Source organism: Lissotriton vulgaris, chromosome 3_1 (assembly GCF_964263255.1).
Source record: "Lissotriton vulgaris chromosome 3_1, aLisVul1.2, whole genome shotgun sequence".
NCBI classification, from domain to species: domain Eukaryota; kingdom Metazoa; phylum Chordata; class Amphibia; order Caudata; family Salamandridae; genus Lissotriton; species Lissotriton vulgaris.
Genome location: NC_141689.1, coordinates 285,835,455 through 285,857,036, shown reverse-complemented (window position 1 = coordinate 285,857,036; position 21,582 = coordinate 285,835,455). Strand labels below are relative to the sequence as shown.

The 21,582-nt window shown below is 46.9% G+C and overlaps 1 protein-coding gene across 1 annotated transcript in view; it reads left to right on the top strand.

Moving 5' to 3' along the window:
• NARS1 (asparaginyl-tRNA synthetase 1) overlaps positions 1–21,582 on the top strand; it is a 155,190-nt gene that overhangs the window by 115,368 nt on the left and 18,240 nt on the right. The window contains exon 13 of the mRNA XM_086960444.1: positions 12,326–12,457. Within this exon, the coding sequence (XP_086816570.1) occupies positions 12,326–12,457 (132 nt within the window). The remainder of the gene's footprint in view (positions 1–12,325; positions 12,458–21,582) is intronic.

Genomic DNA, 21,582 nt, shown 5'->3' with positions numbered 1-21,582 from the left:
GGCCTCGCACATCGAGCCGGGGAGCCGACCAAGCCGCTTCGCCTCTGTGTAAACGATCAGCAACCTCGGTGCCAGGAGATCCCCATAAGCGGCATAAAATTCAACCGGAAGGCCGTTCCAGACCCGGGGTCTTATTCCTTGCCATCTTTTTAATGGCGCTGCGAATCTCCCCCAGTTCAATGTCGGAACCCAGGGCTTTCGCCACGTCAGGTTCCACCATTGGGAGCTCTAGGGGTCGCAGGTAGTCATCAAGCCGGTCGGGGTCTCTGGCAGAGCGACTGCGGTACAAGCGTTCATAGTAGTGCAGGTAACAGCTCAGAATCTCAGGCTGAGTGTGCACTTCGGTCCCATCCGCCGTACGCATGGACGTCGTCAGCGAGGTCTGGCGCGTAGGATTAGCTAGCCACGCCAGCAATGCGCTCGATCTATCCCCCTCTGCGAGGGACCTAACAGTATAGGCCTTATAGTCGAGACAGCGCAGCCGTTCGACCTCCGCCGCTACCGCCTCCTTCGCCGCTGCCGTGCGTTCCTGGAGTTCCGGGCGCCCGGGGCGGCGGAGTTCCAACTCACGGAGCTTCCGATCTGCCATTTCTAAATCGTCAAGGATGATTCGCCTCATGCCCACCTTCTTGGAAATGCAGAAGCCCCTGACCACCACCTTAAAAGCGTCCCATTCTAGCGCCCTCGAACCCGCAGTGCCCCCGTTGGACGAGAAGTATTCCGAGATCTTATCTTCTAGGTCCGCTTTGAATACATTGTCCTCTAAGATTTCGGGACGCAACTTCCAGGTGGGGACAGCAGGCACCCCCGGAAACCAGCGAAGGTCCAGCAGGAGAGAGTTCTGATCCGAGATGGTCCTGGTCAAATATTCAGACCGGACCGCCGCTGAAACCAAGTCTGCCGAGCCCAGAAACCCGTCCAGTCGGACGTGTAACTCGTGCAAGCCTGAGAAGTAGGAATGGTCCCTAGTGTCTGGGTGCTGTGCCCTCCAGATATCCGTCAGACCCCAGTGCGTCTGCCAGTCCCTCCTACCTTTAGCCACATGGCGAACCGGAGAGTCAGGGAGGGGGGGATGTGAGCGGTCATTCTCCACATCTACTACTGAATTGAAATCCCCGCCGAGCAGGAGGGGCCCGGAAAAGAAGTGGGCCAACGAGCCCGATAACCTGGAAAGGAAGGCAAGCTGGTCCACATTGGGAGCATAAACACAGCAAACGTTTAGGTCCCTCCCCCCCAGAGTGCCTGAAATGGCCACATATCGACCCTCCGGATCCACCACTGATTTCGTAACCTGAAAAGGAACCCCAGCTCTGATCCAAATTAGCGCCCCCCTGGCATACGCGGAGTACGAAGTGTAAAAGACCTGCCCCCTCCACCTACGCTGTAGCGCCGCCCCTTCCGCCTTGTTAAGATGGGTCTCCTGCAGCAGCGCCATTTGCACCCCTCTACGCACTAAATAAGCGTGGACTTTGTGACGTCTAGACATAGTGTGAAGCCCCCGTACATTCCAAGTAATGCATTTCAAATTAGCAACATCAGCCATTGTCCCATATTGTTCGTGCAAAGTCTCTCCATCCGGGCCCCAACAAAGAAAGAGCAACAATCAACCCAGCACTGATGGCGGCCATTTTCCCCAACCAAAACACAACAACCCCGGTTCGACCCAAACCCTTGCCCACCCTCCCCAGAACAGGACCCAAATAGTACCATCTAGTTCCCATCCAAACTATACCCCCAGCAAGCCCTCTGTCCCCGACTAATCCTGCAGTCGCCACCGCAGGAAGGCCTTAAGGGCCAGGTGCGGGCTGGGCGTTGGCAATGGGCCCTCGATGCTCGGGCTACCGAGACTAAAGTGAGCCCAAAACAATAAGAGGAAACCCTCAAGGCACGAGCAGGGCACCCCACCTCCACTTCCCCGGGGATTATGAGCAATCGCCTACCCCCGCCACCCCCGCTGCGGGCCCCCACCCAAATGGACGCAGCTCACCCCGTCAACCCTGTCCATCCAGAAGATCCTCAACCGAGTTCGGAGTGATCACCGGCGTGTGGACACTGTCGGTCACCGATTCCTCCGAGTCCGTTGGTACCCCCTCGTCACCAAGGTCCGCTTCCTCTTCTATGGTACCATCCCGTGAGCCAGACAGCGCAGACAACACCTCCAACACTCCCTTCCGCTCCGTCGACGTCTCCGCAGTCGAGGGTCCGCCTGACCGGCCACGGCGACTCCGAATTATTTTGGACCGCCGTCGCTGTCCAGGCTCCACTGCTAGTTGAGATGAGGAGCCAAAGCCATCCTTTCCGGCTCTATAGAGTTCGAGCCAGTTACAGACATCCTCCGGGGAATCAAAGAACTGAGTCTTGTCATCGACAATTATGCGGAGCCTTGCAGGAAACGGGAGCGAGTATTGGATGCCCTCGCTCCGGAGCTCGCGCTTGACCGCCAGGAATGAGAACCGCCTGCGCTGGGTCTCATAGGTGTAGTCCGGGAAGATATTCACCTGGCTGTTCGCCACCTTGAAGGGGCCATTATGTCTGGCGGCATTAAGGATGAGATCTCTGTCCCGAAAGTGCAATAACCGTGCCATCACCGGTCGCGGGGCACGGCCCTGTTGCGGCGGCCTCGCTGGGACTCTGTGCGCTCGCTCCAGGGTGTAGAAGGAGGATAGACCCTCCGGAGCCACCGTGTCCCGTAGCCAGGCTTCCAAGTAGGCCACCATGTCGCCATCTTCAATCTTCTCCGGCAGGCCCACCACTCGAATGTTATTTCGCCTGTTGCGACCTTCCGCGTCTTCCGCTCGCCGCTCCAGGGCATCAATCCGGGATAAGGCATCCTTCATCGTCTTCCTTGACCCTATCCGAAAGCTTGCCGTGGTCCGCTCTAAGGAGGCCCAGACTCGTCGCCACCTGGGCAATGTCCTGCTGGAGGGCCGAGCGTGTGGTCGCGATCGCCTCCAGGACCCGGTCAAATTGTTGCTGCAATGGCGCACCACCAGAACTCTCCGGGTCTCCACGTTCTTCCTTGTCCGGGGCCTCCGAGTCTGAGGCGGCTGGGGTGGTCCCCTTGGCTCCCCTCGGTTTCCCCATGGCGCAGGAGTTACACGGTGGAGAGCCAGTCAGAGGCGCCACCAAGTGCGGGTGTCGGCTATGTCCCTCTCGGCTAGTGGCCTTCGGGCCGAGGGCGGGCGATCTCCGTCTCCAGGGCCTGTCGGACCTCCACAACTTCGGGCTGCGCCACCACCGCGTCGTCGGAGGGCACTGAGGAGGAGGCGGGGACAATCGGCGCCAGGTCGGGCAGGCCCGTTTGGCCGATGAGGATCTGGAACGAGGGTCTCCAACACCACCGGAGACTTTGTGGCGCCAAGGCGCCGTGCTGCCCATGGAAGTCAGTCACTCGGGGGGGATGCAGCCAGGCGCGGCTCAGGGGATCGGCACCGCAGCCAGGGCCGCCAGGCGTCCGTGAGTCGAGGTCCACTGTAGAGTGGGCATCCGATCATCCAGGCGCGATCACCGTGTTCAAAGTCCGATCAGAACGACACCCAGACCATCACATCACAGGGAGATGAAAAGGTGGAGGGTGCGCTGTAGATAACGACGCTCCTCCAGACTAAAGGTCCCGACCAAGGGGACAAAGAGGTCCGGGCGCCATGTTGGGCCGCACTCCGCGGGACCACAAACTTCGACTTTCCGTCGGATCAACTCATGTTCGAGTTGCACCAGGTGCCTCGGCAGGTCCCAATCAGTCTGATCGACGGTTTGCGGGGACTAGGGTGCCCCACGGCCTCCGATCTGCAGGATAATCACGGGCTCAGTCCCGGAGCCGAGCTCTCAGGCGACCATCGCCATCGGCGTCCAAGCCACGCCCCCCGCACAAAGAACATCTTGGCCCCTACTTACAGCGCTCAAGCCAGAAATGCAGTCACGCATCCTAAATCTTCCTTTCTCCGGCTCCTCTCTGTTCGGGACGGGTGAGGAGATGTCCCGGATGAAAACGGAACTAGACACGCTGAAGGCAGTGGCCTTGAAAAGAAGAAGGAATTCCGCAAGATATTCCGACCTTACAATCAGTGATCCTCCCAACAGAGGGTTCAAACCCCTCATTGGCAGAAAAATCAGGATCAGCAAGGCCAGCAAAGATCTCAGTATCGGGGCAGACGTTCCTCCAGAGGAGGAGGAAATCCGTGTCAAGGTAACCACTCCGCCAAGACGCAGACAAAGCAATGAGTACTCACATCCCCCCCCCCCTGTTGCCGTATACCACTCCAGTGGGGGGGAAGTATCGCAAATCATCTTGAAGAGTGATGTGCTATCACAAAGGATCGGTGGGTGCTACCTATGCTGCAGAATGGGTACTCTACGTTTGTGACACCGTCCCCCTTGTACCCCTCCAGTTCCATCATTGTGTCACCAGTTAAAACTCTTGCAGAGAGAAGTACCCACCCTTCTCAGAAAGTCAACCATCAAGAAGGTGCCAGTATCTCAAAGAGGGAAAGAGGTTTACTCAAGATACTTCTTGGTAAAGAAAGAGTGCCAAATGGCAGAATACAGACCCATTCTGGACCTGCGGACACTCAACCAATCAATCAGAAAGGAGAAGTTTTGCATGTTGGCTCTCCATCAAATATAGCCACATCTCAAACAGGGCGATTGGATGTGTTCGCTGGATCTGCAAGATGCATACTTTCTGTCCCGATCAATTAACATCACAGGCAATACCTACGATTCCTGGTGGGATTTTCTCACTACAAGTTCAAAGTACTACCCTTCGGGTGGAAGTCAGCCCCCCGAGTGTTCATGAAGTGCATGGCGGTAGTGGCAGCCGCTCTGTGTCGCAAGGTCCTTCTCCAAACAGCGTGACGAGTCATTTCTTGAACTGTCTCGATCTGTGTCACCGGCTAGGCCTGGATGTGAATTTTGACAAATCGACTTCACAACCAACACAGAGATTACAAGGGCTCTGCTAGACTCCGAGGTAGGAAAAGTGTTTCCTTCGGAGGAGAGACAGTGTTCCATCATACAGAAATGCCAGCTGGTTCTGCACAAAAGAAAACTGCCTGTGTGTCGGATTGCCTCTCTGTTAGGGTTGATGGCATCATGCATTTTCCTGGTTCCCAATGCCAGACTACGAATGCGTCCTCTTCAGCAGGATCTGGAGGACAAGTGGGACCAACAGACAGCTCGATGGGAGGAAAAAATAAGCCTATCGAATGTAGCACGAGCGTCCATCCCTTGGTGGATGAAAAAAGGAAATATGCAAGTCGGAATTCCTTTTCATCAAACTCCGCCTGCCCAAACGCTGATCACGGACACCTCACTGCAGGGCTGGGAAGCCCACATGGGAACTCTCTAAACTCAAGGTCTATGGTCTCCAAAAGAGCGATCCTACCACATCAAAATGCTAGAGCTGAGAGCAGTTCACCTAGCCCTCAAAGCTTTCCTCCCCTCAATCCAGGCAAGTTCAATATTAGTACAGACGGACAATACCACCACCATGTACTACCTGAACATACAGAAGGGAACTCGCTCACGCACACTTTCGCTGGAAGCTCAAACCCTCTGGCAATGGCTCCTGGCATGGAATCTGTCAGTCACAGCAGTCCACCTGCCGGTAGAACAGAATGCGAGAGCGGATGCCCTTAGCCGTCACTTCGAGGACAGAGAAGATTGGGTTCTCAACAACGAGGTCGTTGAGAAGCAGTCATGGGGTCGTCCCACCATCGACCTCTTCGGGCACGACGAAAATACGAAATGCCGAGACTTCGTCTCAAGGTTCTACAGACCAGGATCGAAAGGGAATGCCCTTTTGATAGACTGGTCAGGGGCATTTGTGTACGCCTTTCCACCTCTTCCGCTAATCCCCAAAGTGGTGATCAAGCTGTCTCATTCGTACACGAGGATGATACTGATTGCCCCGGACTGGCCGAGACAATGGTGGTACCCAGACCTTCTGCACCTATCGGAATGCCCTCACAGGAAGCTGCTGTGCAGAACGGACCTGCTTTCCAAGATGAACGGGAGGATTCATCACCCCAACCTTCCCTCACTGAACTTGGCAGCATGGCTCCTGAGGTCCTCCAGTATGGCCACCTAGGATTACCGCTGGACTGCATGTCGATCTTGAAAGAAGCAAGAAGACCGCCCACGAGGCATTTGTATGCATGCAAGTGGAAGCGGTTTTATATGTGGTGTGTGCAAAACAATTGTAACCCAACCAAAGGACAGGAAGAGGTCATCTTTCCTTACCTGCTTTATCTGGCGAAAGCAGGATTGAATTTTCCTTCCATTAAGGGGCACCTAGCAGCTATAACTGCATATAGACGTTCACCTTCTCAACCTTCTTTCTTTCAGTTACAGGCTGTTAACGACTTTCTACATGGTTTAAAGAAGGTCTACCCTCCGGTTCGGCCTCCTTCCCCACCCTGGGAGCTAAACCTGGTGCTATCAAAATTGATGGGTCTTCTTTCGAACCCATACACAAAGCAACATTACAAGTAAGTATGGGCGAATTTTACGGATTCGCGGTCCGCGAAAATTGCAAAAAAAAAACCTTGCCGATTTGAACAAATATGTGACCACGTGTGTCTGTAACTTTGCCACTGCGCCGAAAGGCGCCGAGGTCCCTCGAGGGAGGCCTCCATCACAGTGGTGTAAAGGGCGGTAAGACGTTGCATACCCTAGTGTGTGTGGGGCAGGGCCAAACGGGTGGGGCTTCCATGCGAGTTCGCATGCCTCCTATAAAGGGTCAGAGACCGATCAGAGCAGCAGATGAGAAGAAAGCAGCCTCCTGGTCACAGGAAGTACACGGGGTTTGCGCTCGAGAAACTGGTGGATGCAAAGACCTCCATCAAGGATTACATCTAATTGTAGGTGGTAGATATGGGGAGGAAGCACACCTGCCTAGCCTAGACCATGCTCACTAGTTGTTTGGGCTGATTATAATGCGTGACTGAATTTGAGCTTACTTGTAACTATTCTCTGACCCTGCCTCTGGCACCCCGCTGTTTAGGGTCAGGACAGGGTCAGAGAATAGTTGCAAGTAAGCAACTTCGACTCTGGCAGCTTGCCGGCGCCCCCATTTGTAACTATTATCTGACCCTGCTTCGGGTACCTGGCTGTTTAGGGTCAGGACAGGGTCCGAGAATAGTTGCAACACATCCTGCCAGAATGTAAATCCTCACGCGAGCGGATTTTTCTGCAATTTCGCGAGATTCGCGAAATTGGCGAAATTCCGCAAGCGGAATTGAATTTGCGCCCATATTTATTTACAACATCTTTCTTGGGAGGCGGCTTTCTTGGTAGCGATCACGTCAGCTCGCAGAGTGAGCGAATTACAGGCTCTCCGCTCTAAGGAACCCTATACAGTTTTCCATCTTAATAGGGTTGTGTTCAGCAGAAACCCCTCTTTCCTCCCTAAGGTGTTGTCAGATTTTCCCAACCACTCCACTCCAGCTGAGAGGGCTTTACACTCTCTGGACCTGAAAAGGGTTTTAAAATTCTATCTGGATAGGTCCAGGTTCATGAGAAAATCTGAGCAACTATTTGTTAACTATGGGTCGGTCAGAACTGGTTTTGCAGCTTCAAAGCGGTCCATCTCCAGATGGATAGTTTCATGTATCAAACTTGCCTATCAATTAGCGCGGAGGCCCCTTGGGTTTACTCCCAAAGCGCATTCTACCAGAGGAAAAGCTGCTACGACTGCTTTTCTCCATAACGTGCCCATGTCTGAAATCTGTAAGGGGGCCGTCCATTCCGTCCATTCATTTACAAGGCACTACTGGCTAGTTGCAGACACCAGAACAGACACCCAAGTAGGCCAGGCCTCCTTGAGGAATCTGTTCAACAGCTGATTGTGGCTGTTCTTATATGTTGGATCATTTTACTCTCATTTGCCTGCAGGTGATTGATGGGCTTGCTATTCTATTTATTGCTTATGACTATTGATGAGGATCCCCTGGAAGAGAAGGATAAGTTACTTACCTGTAATGCTAGTTCTCTTCCAGGGGTATCCTCATCAAAGTCATAAGCAGCCCACCCGCCTCCCCAGACAAATGAGATTTTTCTGAAGAGTTAAATTATATCTTTGTGCCCTGACTTTCAGGGTTATGCAAAGAACAACTGACCTAACTGTCACCCCTGAGACATGATGGGGAGAAGCCAGAGGTCAGGCTGCCTTAAAGGCACTGTGCCAGTTTTTGTTGAAAATGCTTTCATTTTCTATGCTGTTGGTTTACAATGCAGCCTGGAGGCTAACAAAGTCTACTTTATTTGCAGTTTGACTCTTTATGAGTGCTTTACTCATTAAAAAAACTGAGTTTAAGTAATACTTGCCCTCTTGTGTCTTTATGTGTGTAATTACATTGTTTAGCCTCCTATTGGGGGCTGCATTGGTATGAGAAAAAATGATATATGTTATGTGTAGAGCTGTATGTATATGATTTCCATATATAATTTTCATATTATTTCTTGGGTCCCAGCACATGGGTGGGAATATTCAGTGCTTATGTCTTTGATGAGGATACCCCTGGAAGAGAACTAGGATTACAGGTAAGTAATCGTTCTCTGCTTTCCCTCCGCCCACCACGAGTGCAGAACATTAAGGCGATGATCTGGATGTTTCAGCCTCCTTTCTGAATCATGGTGAGATCTGAGGCTTCTTGGACCAGTTGTCTCATGCATCCTGTTTGCCACTGCGCCAGATGGTATATGTGGGATCTGCAGTCTCTGTGGGCACAGCACCAAGGAAACCTTTTGCATGTCCTTGTTTCAGGGGAGCCAGCAAAAGATCTGCAGTGTTGGCTGCTAGACCACAGCTTGATTTGTGGCAAACACTTCTTTGTTCCCAACCCAGATCTGATGGTGGTGACTGAAGTGTCCCTGCTGGGTTGGTGAGGTCATCTGGTAGAGATGGAGATCATTGGACTCTGGTCTCCGGCGTAAACCTGACTCCACATAAATCTATCATTTTAGGTCATCCCCATAGTGTTGAAAGCCATCCTGCTGTTCATCAAGGAATGGCTGTGCAGGTTCCCACTGATAATTCCACCGCCATGTGGTGCTACAACAAGCAGGGCGGAGTGGGGCGCTGGGTCCTGTGCCAAAAGGCCCTCCGTGTCAGGAGTGGCTGGTGCATTATGGCATCTCCCTGACCGTGACCCACATGCCTGGGTAGACGATCTCAGCTCATGACTTGTGGTGGACCGCATATGGCGGTTGCATCCTGAGTCGACGCATGTTTTGGGAAAGCACTGGCTAGGTCATTTTGTCAAAGTCCAGAACCTGTAGGGTCAAAACGTCTAGGAGTGCTCTCTCTGGGAGACTCATTCAGGCTATTGTGGAGTACAAGACTCCTGCACACCTTTTAGCCACTGCCTTTCCTGCACAGAGTTCTGAAGAACATCCTGGAACGACCTGGCCTAACTCACCATTGTGGCTCCTGATTGGGCTATTTTTGACCCAAACATTGTGGCACCTTTTTACATTGGGCAATCCATCAACCTCCCAGCATTTTTTTGCCCCGCCTTACCCCTTGAAAGAGAAGAGAGACTTTATTGGTTAGCCTCTAAAATAGCCTTTAAGCTTTTGCATCAATCACACTAAACACCTTTCGGTGGACAATCAACTTATTCGGGCGGTTATCTGGGACAATGAAAAATAAGGCATTGCAAAAAAGGACTATGTCAAAATGGATAGTCCTCTGCATTAAAATCTGCTAAACGTTATCCATGAAGTAGCCTCCAGAAGGACTGCGGGCTCATTTCATGCAAGCCAAGGCTGATACCACAATGTTGGCACACGGAGGGCCTGTTCTTGACATCCCTTAGGCCTTGTTGGTGTCCATATATTCATTGACTAAGCGCTACTGCGTTGTTAGCCAGATCCAACAAAAAAGGGCATTTTGTCTGTTTGGTCCGGCAAGACTTTATTGGTCTGAGCTCGCTCCATAGACCCTCTACCTGCAGGGGGAACGGGAGGATAATACAGCATTTGTATTTATTTTAAAAGTGAGGAATCTGCGGTTTGAAGTATCCATCAGAAGAACAAGTTATGTACCTTGGGTAAAGCGGTTTCTGGTGGATATTCTATGTAATTAAACAATTCCTCATTGTCCTCTCACCTCCTTGTTCTGGGGAGTGGCCTCTTTTTACCATCTAAAAAGGTCAAAATTCAATTCAAGATCTGCCCCCGTTACAGAGAATTGTTTTGTGCGTCATATCCAAGGGCACAAAGAGGCAATCCAGATGCTAATGTGTGGCACTATATGTGTCTCTACTCTGTCATTTCTTGGTCGGAACAAAAAAACGCAGAGCTGTACACCACCCCCTAGCGCCATGCAGGAACATTGTTGTAAAATCTTTCAGATCCAGTCTGGCTTTTGAGGAATATTCGAAAGGTTAGGCGCCTTGGGTTAGATGGAGTATCCACCAGAAACTGTTTTACCAAATGAATGAATGAATAAATGAATGAAATGTGATTTATAACCGCGCAACTTAGCCCAGTGGGCGTCAAGGCGCCTAGCTCAATATCTAGCTGAGTCAACAAGGTGACGGGAACTTACTGGTAGGCTTTAATGAAGCACCAAGTTTTAAGGGCTTTCCTAAAAAGATCCAATGAGGGCTGAGATTTGATCTCCAACGGAAGTGTGTTCCATAATTGGGGTGCCAAGATGGAGAATGCTCTACTCCCCCATCTGACCTTCCTGAAACGGGGGACAACCAGTTGATTCAGCTCTAGAGAGCGAAGACATCTGCTAGGCACATAGCGGGTAAGCAGAGACCCAAGATCATCAGAAGGGCCTGCCATGAGGGCACTGTAAGTGAGGCAAAGGAGTTTGAAAGAAACCCTAGAAGGAATAGGGAGCCAATGAAGGCTCTTCCTTGCCATAGTAGCAGATGAAAGCCATGGAAGGGCCAACACAAATCGCGCAGCAGCATTCTGCACCACCTGCAAACGCTGCAGAAGGCACTTGTTGGCCCCAGCATAGAGTGAATTACAATAGTCAAGCCTGGAGCCAACAAGAGCCATCAAGATCTGCTAGCGTGCCTGGGGGGAAGATAATGAAGGATTCTTTTTAGGGTCCTAATAACTCCCCAACAGGTGGCAACTGTCCTATTTACCTGGAGCTCAATAGAGAGCGAGGTGTTGAAGATGACGCCGAGATTCCTGGCAGATTGGGCGGGAGTGGGGCAGGTGCCAAGAGATGAGGGCCACCACTCGCCCGACCACACGTCCTGGTCCTTACCAAAGACCAGGACCTCTGTTTTGTCGCCATTCAACTTTAGGGAGTTAAGGATCATCCACTCGGCAACAAGCTGCATGCAAGACCTAAAGTTGGACGCGGATGTACTCACAGAGTGGGCCAAGGACACCATAGTCTGAGTGTCGTCGGCGTACGACACCACCTCCATCCCCTGTGATCTTACTAATCTCGCGAGGGAGGCCACGTAGATATTAAACAGGGTCGGGCTCAAGGCCAACCCCTGTGGCACCCCACATTGCAACGATTTAGCAGGGGAGAGGAAATCTCCGAGCATCACTCGCTGTTCTCTCTGATGTAGGAAAGAGTTCAGGAGACTCAGAGCCGACCCTGTTACCCCTGCCTCCTTTAACCGAGATGTCAAAGTAGAGGGAGACAGGGTGTCAAATGCTGCCGTGAGGTCCAACAGCACAAACACAGTAGTTTGGCCAAGATCTACTTTTCGGCGAATGTTATCTACCACCTTGGTCAGAGCAGACTCAGTGCTGTGGAATTTCCTAAAGCCATGTTGGGAGCCATCCAAGAACCCAGAGGAGTCCAGGAAGATGGATAAATGAGAGTTCATGTGAGCTTCCAACATCTTTGCTGGAGCGGCAGAAGGGAAATTGGTCTGAAATTCTTAAGAAGACCAGGGTCCAAAGAGGGCTTTTTAAGGAGCGGTTTCACTATCACCTTCTTCCAAACCGTAGGAAATGTGACCTGTTCCATAGCCCCATTCATAAAGGTAAGTAACTTGTTCAGTGAGTAACGTGTAATGTATGGTCCTATATAACTATCTTGGAGTTCAGGTGACGCTTATAAACTACTCGGACTTCAGCCATGTGCTTTATAAATTTCATCATTGCCCCTCGATGGCAGTATAGGCCATATGGTACAGTTATGCACTATGTAATTTACTGAAAATGTATGTATATGATTTTGGAATAAATGCTGCAATAGTACATTTGGATGCTTGGTAAATAATGGCATAAACAGTTCTGATGCTGTATCTGTTAATATTGACTATCATCAAAATCTCTGAAAATGTTGTGGTGATTTTACTCTTAATTGTTAATAACTTGTGTTTTTCCACAGGACATTCCAGAAGCTCCTGAAAGGCTGATGACAGATGCTATCAATGAACCTATCCTGCTGTGTCGATTCCCTGCAGAGATTAAGTCTTTCTACATGCAGAGATGTCCTGAAGATCGACGCCTCACTGAATCGGTCAGTTTATGTTGCACAAATATTTAACTCTAAGCTATGCTTTGAGTTGGTGCAGTATTGTAAGAAAACGAAGCACATTCATTTGTATTACTTTTTTGCTCATTTTAATTTCAGTAATATCTTATTAAGAACAACAGCTAGACGAAAGGGTATATATAAAGGGTACAAGCGCCTTGAGACCTTTTTGGTGATTCGTACACTATATAAGAACCTATGACTATGACTATGACTATGACTAAGACTAATACTAATATTAAAAAAATTGAATTCTTTCAAATCTCACCCTACCCCAACGGTTCATTGTGCCAAAGTATATTTTTAGTTCTATATTTTAGTTTTTCTGGGAAACAGGAACACATCATTTAGGATGATAGTCAAATGACCAGATTACAGTGCTAACAAACTAGACCTATAGTCGGTGAAATCTGAATTTGCTGCATGAGTAAATTAGACTAACTTACAGTTAATGATCTATTGTGTGATTGCTGGGTTCAAAGTTTCGGTGTAGTGCAAGCTGTTCTACTTAGAGAATCTGCTTGGAGAAACTGCAGATTTTGTATGCTGTTTGTTCACCAGCAGTAGCTCAATTCTGTACTGCCTACCACCTAGCAAACATATGCACAAACCATTTTATCACCCCAAGCGACCGCATCAAATACAACCCCTACACTCCATTCACATGGACCATCCACTTCCAAATCAACACACCTCAGGTCAACACCCCTGCTATGTTCAGCATTTCAAGTCGCAGCTGGGGCAAAATCACAGACTGGCTCAGCGCCCTCAGCACAACAAGGACATCAAGAACTGCATGGACTCCCTCACTGCCATCAAACCCAGCAAGCATAGTAGATCAAACAAGCAGCCCAGCTGGTACACAGAAGACATCAGGGGCATCAAACACCCTTTAAAGATCTAAAAAGGAAATTGAGAGCCACCACAACACCACCGACAGAACTACCTACAAGGCTCAACTTGGACTCTATCACCAGCAGATAAGAGACAACAAGAAGAAAGTACTGGCGGACGTCATTGAAGGAAGCTCAAAAGCTCCTTTGAGATCTTCTCGATTGTCAAAGATTTCACCTCCCCCTAAGCCGCTATCAACATTGCTGCTTCCCAACAACTCTGCAACAACTTATCCAACTTCTACAGCAAATACGCCAACATCTAAACCAACTTCGCACACCAACCCAACCCAACCACAGAGAACACATTGCTACCCTACCCATCCTCAACCAAGATAGTCACCTGACTGAATGGACAACCCTCACTAGAAATTATACAGCGGCAATCATGTAGACATCCATTCAGGGGCCCCAATGTGCCCATGCCCTCACCACATCTAGAGCCTGGGAACATCACTGATCAGCACCACCCTGACCCACATCACATCAAGTCCGCCACTTTCCCGGTTGAATGGAAACTTGCAGAAATCAATGTCCTCCTCAAGAAGCCCACAGCCAACCCAAATCAACTGAGTAACTTCCAAACCAGCTCCCTGCTCCCCTATTCAGCCAAAGTGATTGAAAAGGCCATCGACAAGTAAATCACAACCCACCTGGAAGTTTACCGTCTTCTAGACAACATTCAGTCAGGATTCAGAAAGAACAACAGCACCAAGGCAGCACTAATTGCTGCCACTGACAACATTCTAACCATCCTAGACCGAGGAGAAACAGCAGCCCTTTGCCTGCACGACCTCTCCGCAGCCTTCAACACGGTCTCCCACAACACCCTCATCAGAAGAGTCCACGAGGTTGGCCTACAAGGATCCTCTCTCAAACGGATCTGTTTCTTGTTCATAGGAAGAACCCAAGGGTCAGGCTGTCATCCTTCAGATCAAGGACCAAGAAACTGATATACAGAGTCCCACAGGGATCATCCCTCAGTGCCTCCCTTTTTAACATATACATTTCACCTCTTGCCAACATCATCTGATCACAAGACATAACAGTTCTCTCCTATGACACCCTACTCCTCTCTCTGACGGACAAGACATCCACCACTAGAACTAACTTCACCAACTGCATGACCATAGTAGCAGACTGGATGCGAACAAGCTTACATAAGCTCTACTCTGACAAGACGCAAGTACTGGTCTTAGCCAACAAAACCTCCCCATGGGGCTCCACCTGGTGGCCGTCGGAGCTAGGACCAACACCTACAGACCATGCAAGAAATCTAGGTATCATCTTAGACAACAAGCTCAACTTGATGGCTCAAGTCCAGGCAGTGTGCTCCTCCTGCTTCCACATTCTATGCATTCTGCGAATGATCCTTAAATGGTTGTCTTCGAGCACCAGATGGACCGCTACTCAAGCACTCACCAGCAAACTAGACTACAGCAACACTCAATATGGATTCCAAAAGAACCACAGCACTGAAACAGCACTAATCGCGCCCACTGATGACCTTCAAATCATCCTGGACCGAGGAAAAACAGCAGCCCCATCCTACTTGATCTGTCCAAGGCCTTCAACACTGTCTCCCACAACACCCTCATCAGAAGCCTTTACAAGATTGGCCTACAACGATCCGCTTTCAAATGGATCTGTTCCTTCCTAACAATAAGAACCCAAAGGGTCAGGCTGTCACCCTTCACATCAGAGACCAAGAGGGATTTTCCCTTAGCCCTGCTCTTTTCAACATGTACACGAAAACTCTCGCCAACATCATCTGATCACAAGACATCATAGTCCTCTCCTACACTGATGATACCTAACTCACCCTCTCCCTGATGGACAAGACTGCCACCACCAGCACCATCTTAACAGGTTGGATGCAAACCAACTGATTGCAGCTCAACTTCGACAAGACAGAAGTATTGGTATTTGACAACAAGACCTCCCCTGGTTGCCTACACCCACAGACAGATAATCGTAGACGCCAAGCTCAACATGACGGTTCAAGTTCAGGCAGTGTGCACCTCCTGCGTCTACTAGAAGGACCATCACGCAATCACTCCTCACCAGCAGATGGACTGTGGCTACACTATATGCTGAATCTCCGAACAACTCCTACTCAGACTCCAGACCATCCAGAATACTGCTGCAAAACTCACCCTCAACCTCCCACTGCACATCTACATCACATCGCACCTCAAGAAGATTCACTGGCTCCCCATTCACAAGCACAGCCAATTCAGCCTTCTCACACACATACAAAGCTACACACAATACAGAACCAGAATACGTGAACAGCTGCATACACTTTCACCAACACACCAGACACCTGCCTCACTCTCTCACACACTCCGCAAAAACAAACCTCGATCATTCACCTACATCCGACCCAAGACATGGAACAGCCTCCCTTAACACATCTGAGTCCCCTTCTCACATTTTGAGTTCCGCGAGAAGTTGAAGACCTGGCTCTTTGTATAAGCACCATCGTGACCACACACCTCTATACCCTTACCCAAGTGCCTGGATGCCCTCTTGAGCAATACAAATTAACATACCATAGCCTAATTAAGTATCCTTTTTCAGATCATATTTTGCAACACGCACCTATTCTAGACTCGCATGCTGTGCATTATTCCACAATCTAGTTTTATCTTTGGGTCTCAACTATGGATGGAGCTGATATTCTCTTTTCCATTGATTGTAATGCCATAAAAACCCAGCACATGACCACATCTTCAGATTATTTTTTATGCCAGTGGGTTTAAATGCTAGTCGGCAAGATAACAAACAGTCTTTATTTTGTGGCCAGGAACAAGGCAACAATGCTGAAGAGCATCAGCGAAAACACCTGCAGTAAAAAAAGATGCCAAGGATAGTTGCATTGAAAAATGTCGTTTTTTCCAAGGTCTTTTACCAGGCCAGAGAATGAATGCTCTGGTGGTGAAAGATTCCTTGGGTCCATTTGAGACCATTTCTTTAGAACTCAACCATGGGAACACACAATTTAATTTATATCAATAGAAAGGAAGGATATGATCATTACACTATGATGTGATGAGTATGCATCATTTGGTGACTAAAAGATCATATGTTAGAGGATTGTTACTGTTTAAATGTTTCCCTTTATGCAGGGTCACCCCAGTTTATTTGCCTTTTTGTTGGACCATATTTGAACTTTATTTTTGCTAGCTGTAGAACTCTGCACTTCACCCCTGCTAACCAGTGTTAAAGTTCTTGTGCCTCTCCCTCAAACATGTTAAAATTGGTATAATCCTAATTGACATGTTTACCTTGCCCATAAGTTTCTAGTATATGGTACCAATATGTACCCAGGGCATATTCTATGTCTAGACATCCCGCGTAAAGAACACATCTTTGGTCACCTGAAAAACCTCCACTGGCTCCCCGTAAATAAGAGGATTACTTTCCGCCTCCTAACCCACGCACTGAAAGCACTTTACGAACTTGGGCCCGAATGCCTCAACACACGATTGTCCTTCTACACCCCCTCCCGTCAGCTGCGATTCTCCAACCAAGCCCTTGCCACGGTACCTCGCATCAACAAAACCACCATGGGAGGTAGATCCTTCTCCTACCTGGCAGCTAAAACCTGGAACACACTTCCCACTCACCTTCGCCCTACTCAGAACCACCTAGCATTCAGAAAGCAACTTAAAACTTGGATATTCGACATGTAATTCCCCACCCTCCCTCTAGCCCCTTGAGACCCTATGGGTATGTAGCGCGCTATATAAATTTCTTGACTTGACTTGACTTGACAAGTTGACTGCAGCACCCAATGTGTCTCCCACTACAGTGACAATGTAAACATGACTGCAGGCCTGCCACATGCAGACGATTTTACCTTCAATTTCGACTTGTAAAAATATTGATAGGCCTAAAACATTCCTTTAAATATTTATAAGTAACCCCTAAGTAGAACTTATTGCCTTTAAAAGCAGAGAGCCTTGTAATTAAAAGTAGGACATGGAAATGTTTAATGTTAAACATGTCCTTATAGTGAAAATGCCCTCAAAGCTATTTTCAATGTAGCAGGTGTTGGTATTCAATAGGAGACATGTGATGCAATATTAAATTCTTAACCTATTTCTTGTGAGTGGGACTAAGTAGAAAAATAACTGAACAACTATTTTTAATAGTTGTCAAAAATGCAATTTAGTGGTGAAGTCGGATTTATTGAAAATATTACCGACAGGTAACTTTAAAAAGCTACCTTTGCCCTGCCAGAAGACCCTCAAAACTAAATTTGTTCTCCAACATCAGCCAGCCAGTAATTCGCATTTAAATAAGTGTGAATAAGTTGAACGTGCTGCCAGGAGCAAAGTAATAGCCTTACCTGAATGGGCAGCGATCACCTACTCTGAGCCAGACAAAATAGAGCTAATTAAAATATTACTCTAGATCTACTGACCCTTTAATCACTTCTTGTAGGGTGAATTAAACCACTTTGTAATTAATGTACAAAATATGGATCTAGAAGAAGTTGATGCTGCATAAGAAACTTGTCAATTACCTCTAACAAAGGTTTTCCAGCTCAAGTGTCTTCTACATTTGTGTGACCCTTCCTCTCTCTCAAAAATGTTCAATAACTGATTAAGAAATGCCAAAATACAATTACAGTCTAATTATTGTTACTTTAAGTAGTTAAGAAATTGCATCTCTACAGTACGTATTGAAAACCAATTGAGCATTGATTTCTGGAGATATTTTCCTAATCCGGTCAAGAGATGGCATGTGCATAAAAGACCAAATGATGCAACATTAAAATGTAGAACAATTACAATCATTCAATATTTCTACAGTAACAAACAAAAACAATTATCATTTAAAATTATGCTGCAGTGGATAATTTAAAGTATAGAATGACAGATTTAGAAAAACTTTGATTCGATACAGCAACAATCCTGTTTGGTGTTACCTTGAAAAGTAAAGATATGCAGTCTCAGCAGTTCATATTAAGTAATAATTAAACATAGTTCTTAAAAAATATTTACGTGTGTGCGCGTGTGTCCCTTCGCTCCCTCAACAATAGTAATAAATAGCATATTCTACTCAGCACCCCGCATATATAGTTTATTCTATGGCATTTTTTCATGTGTACTTGTTTTAACTTGAGATACTGAAAAACCAGATTGCAAGGAGGTAAATTTGTGCAGCAAAGTAAAATCACAATTACGAAGCATTGTGACTATGTTTAAAGTGATTTCTACATGCAACCTCTGAGACAGTAAAAATGCTTTTCTCATGTCAATTTTGCTGTCCTGTGGTGAAAAACTGGAATTTGAACTTTACGCTGTAGTAATAAATGTGTGAATGCATGTTTATTGGTACAGTTGCTCCTAATAACGTATTATTGGGGCACATTTATTTTCATTTTTTAACGTTCAGGATTCATTTTGAAAATTGCATTTTTACGATAAATCTAATCTATTATAGACTAATAAGGAAAAAAAATAGATCCATTAAGGAAAAAATAAATAAATCCAATAAATACAGATCAATTTAGCCATTCCATCATTAGAGTGTGGACTGCTTAACAGAGGTCAAGAGAGAAAAAAACAGTTGGAGTTGGAGTCCTACCTGTATTTCAATACTTTGGACAAAATTGCTATCTAGAGTTGGTAAGGGTGAGTTCTCTTGTGCATCACACTTCATGTACGCCAGTGGGCTGTAGAACCTCAAACCACCTAGTGCAAAGCAGATAAATCTCAAGACTGTTGGGCCTCTCAATGATAAGCCAGGTGTTGCCTCTCAAAAGTGCTCTCCACCACTACTCTCCCATCTACCACTCTTATGGCAGTCTGTAGATTCAGAGATTTCAGGCAGAGATTTTTCTGTACTGAGTAGATTGTGGGGGGAATAGGTTTGTAGTCCAGGTGCTTTGTAGTAGGGACAACCATGCAGGACTTCGGATTTCAGTTTGCTTCTGTCACTGTATTGCTTTAAGTGGTTATATTACCTAGAATTCTATAAGCAGAAAAACTGACTTTCATATCTGTGTATGCCAGTTTGGGCCCACACTACAAATGTAATTGAAGTACTAGAGCACCTGCTGCAGTACCATTCCATTGGAGTACTTCACATTTGTTTGATTGTGTAATAATAATTGGTTGTATATAGTTTTTGTGCTGCAGTTTGTCATGTGTCTATGGTTACTTTGTGTATTTTCCTTTGGAGGTTCAAAGATTTAGTTCATGCTGCTGGGATTCGAACCTGTGATTTGTTGGACGTGCAGTCAGTCTGCAGTAATTACTTAACTTTCTGAGCCATACAGACGTTTAACCAGTTTGGTTGACTGATGTTACCAATCTAGTGAAGGGCCACCATTGGACTTCCTTTCAGGAGGTAACCTCTTTGTGAAGAGGTAACGGTATCTCCATTCTTCCAGTTGATCTCTGGACGTGAATACTTCGTTCCCAAGAAGTTGACCTATAGCCTCTGTACCTCTTTTGCGTAAGATATATGTTTCATTGCCTTGTAGATGATGATATATCATGTATTGTTGATGCTGCGTGTTTGCTGGCACTTTTGGGTTCATGTAAACTTTGTGTGTGATATCTGTAGAATTACCAATTCCAATTGTTTTAAATAGGTTTTTTAAACCCAATACCCTCCTGACTAATTTGGTGGTTGGCTTGAATGTGGTCTGTAGTGCATTGGCCTTCACTTGATAACAGGTTTGTTTGTGGCAGTAACATCGAGTCAGATGATTACTTATCTGCAGGCTGTACCAACTAATTAGCTTTTTAATATCTTTATTAAATATAAGCATTTTTTTCTGATACATTGCTTCTTTCTGCTAAAAGTAGTCATGCATGTTAATGTGATTTAAGAGATTTGTCTCCAATTGTTGAAGGTGTTCCGGTCAGATGCCTCAAAGGATATTCCTTTAGGATGGTCTGTTAGTTGAGCTTGTTCCACATCAAGAACTTTTCATTATGTAAGACACCAATTGTGGGATTTAAATTTAGAGGCAACTAAGGATTGTATTGCCTATTGAATCATCTATGGTATCAAATAACGATGTATTCTAAGGTATCCCTACACTATCTCCGGCTCTAGATTTCAAACCACGCCTCTAGCAGAGATGCTGTCTTGCCGTGTAGCTTGGAGCATTATAAGTGCTCCACATTGGTACTTACCAGTTAATCCTGAATACTACTCTTTTTATGGAATTCTTTTGATGCCACAGCCGCGACGGAAGTATAACCGGCGGAGAGGAATCTTGACACTCTAGCCATCTGTCCAATAGCCCTGAAGAAGTCTTGGGTTACACCCTGACGAAATACGTGTTGGCTGGGCACCTGAAAAACAATAAATCAAACGGAAAGAAAACGCCATTTGGATCATACTTATTTTGACTGTGATGCTTTGGAAATACTTACAGTATGAATACTGTCATTGCAAATTACGTGTGCACAGTTCATCTGTATTACTATCATAAGAGTCACTGCTCCTGTTTTTCAGGCCAGGATAGCATTGCTCACCAGTAGTCACATCTCTATTCATGTATTTGTCAAAGTGTCTCCCTCAGCTATTCCACATACCTATACTATGTACTGTGTTTTGGATATTAGTTCCTGCCCCCCTCCCCCCGGGTAAGCCACACCTTAAGATAATATTAGCCTTTTCACATGCTTAGGTCAGAACCTATCTAATGCAGTATTCCTTCTATGCACATTTGCCTAATCAAAGACCACCTAAAATTCAGGAAAAAGCTTGAAACTCACTTGATATATATATATCCATCTATCTATCTATATATATCTAGATATCTATATCTATCTATCTATCTATCTCTATATATCTCATATATATATATATATATATATATATATATATATATATATATATATATATATATATATATATAAAGAACACTCCTCCACAAGAAAGAGAAGAGGCCCGGTGGGGAAACAAAGAAGGACTTTATTCGTAGCATAGGTTATGGCGAATGCGTTTCGGCATCTTGCCTTTCTCAGCGCTTGGGGTGCTAACAAGATGCAGGCGCTCACTTCCGGATTTAAATATCCCACCCCATCTATATACATATACACACACACCAAGAGATTCTGGTCTGCACAGGCACCATTTGTTTCACATACCTTCAGTACTAAAATGTTAAGATGCTTTGCTGCTGCTCAATACTACAAATCTAGAACATTTACCACTGTGTAATAATTGATACTGCAATAT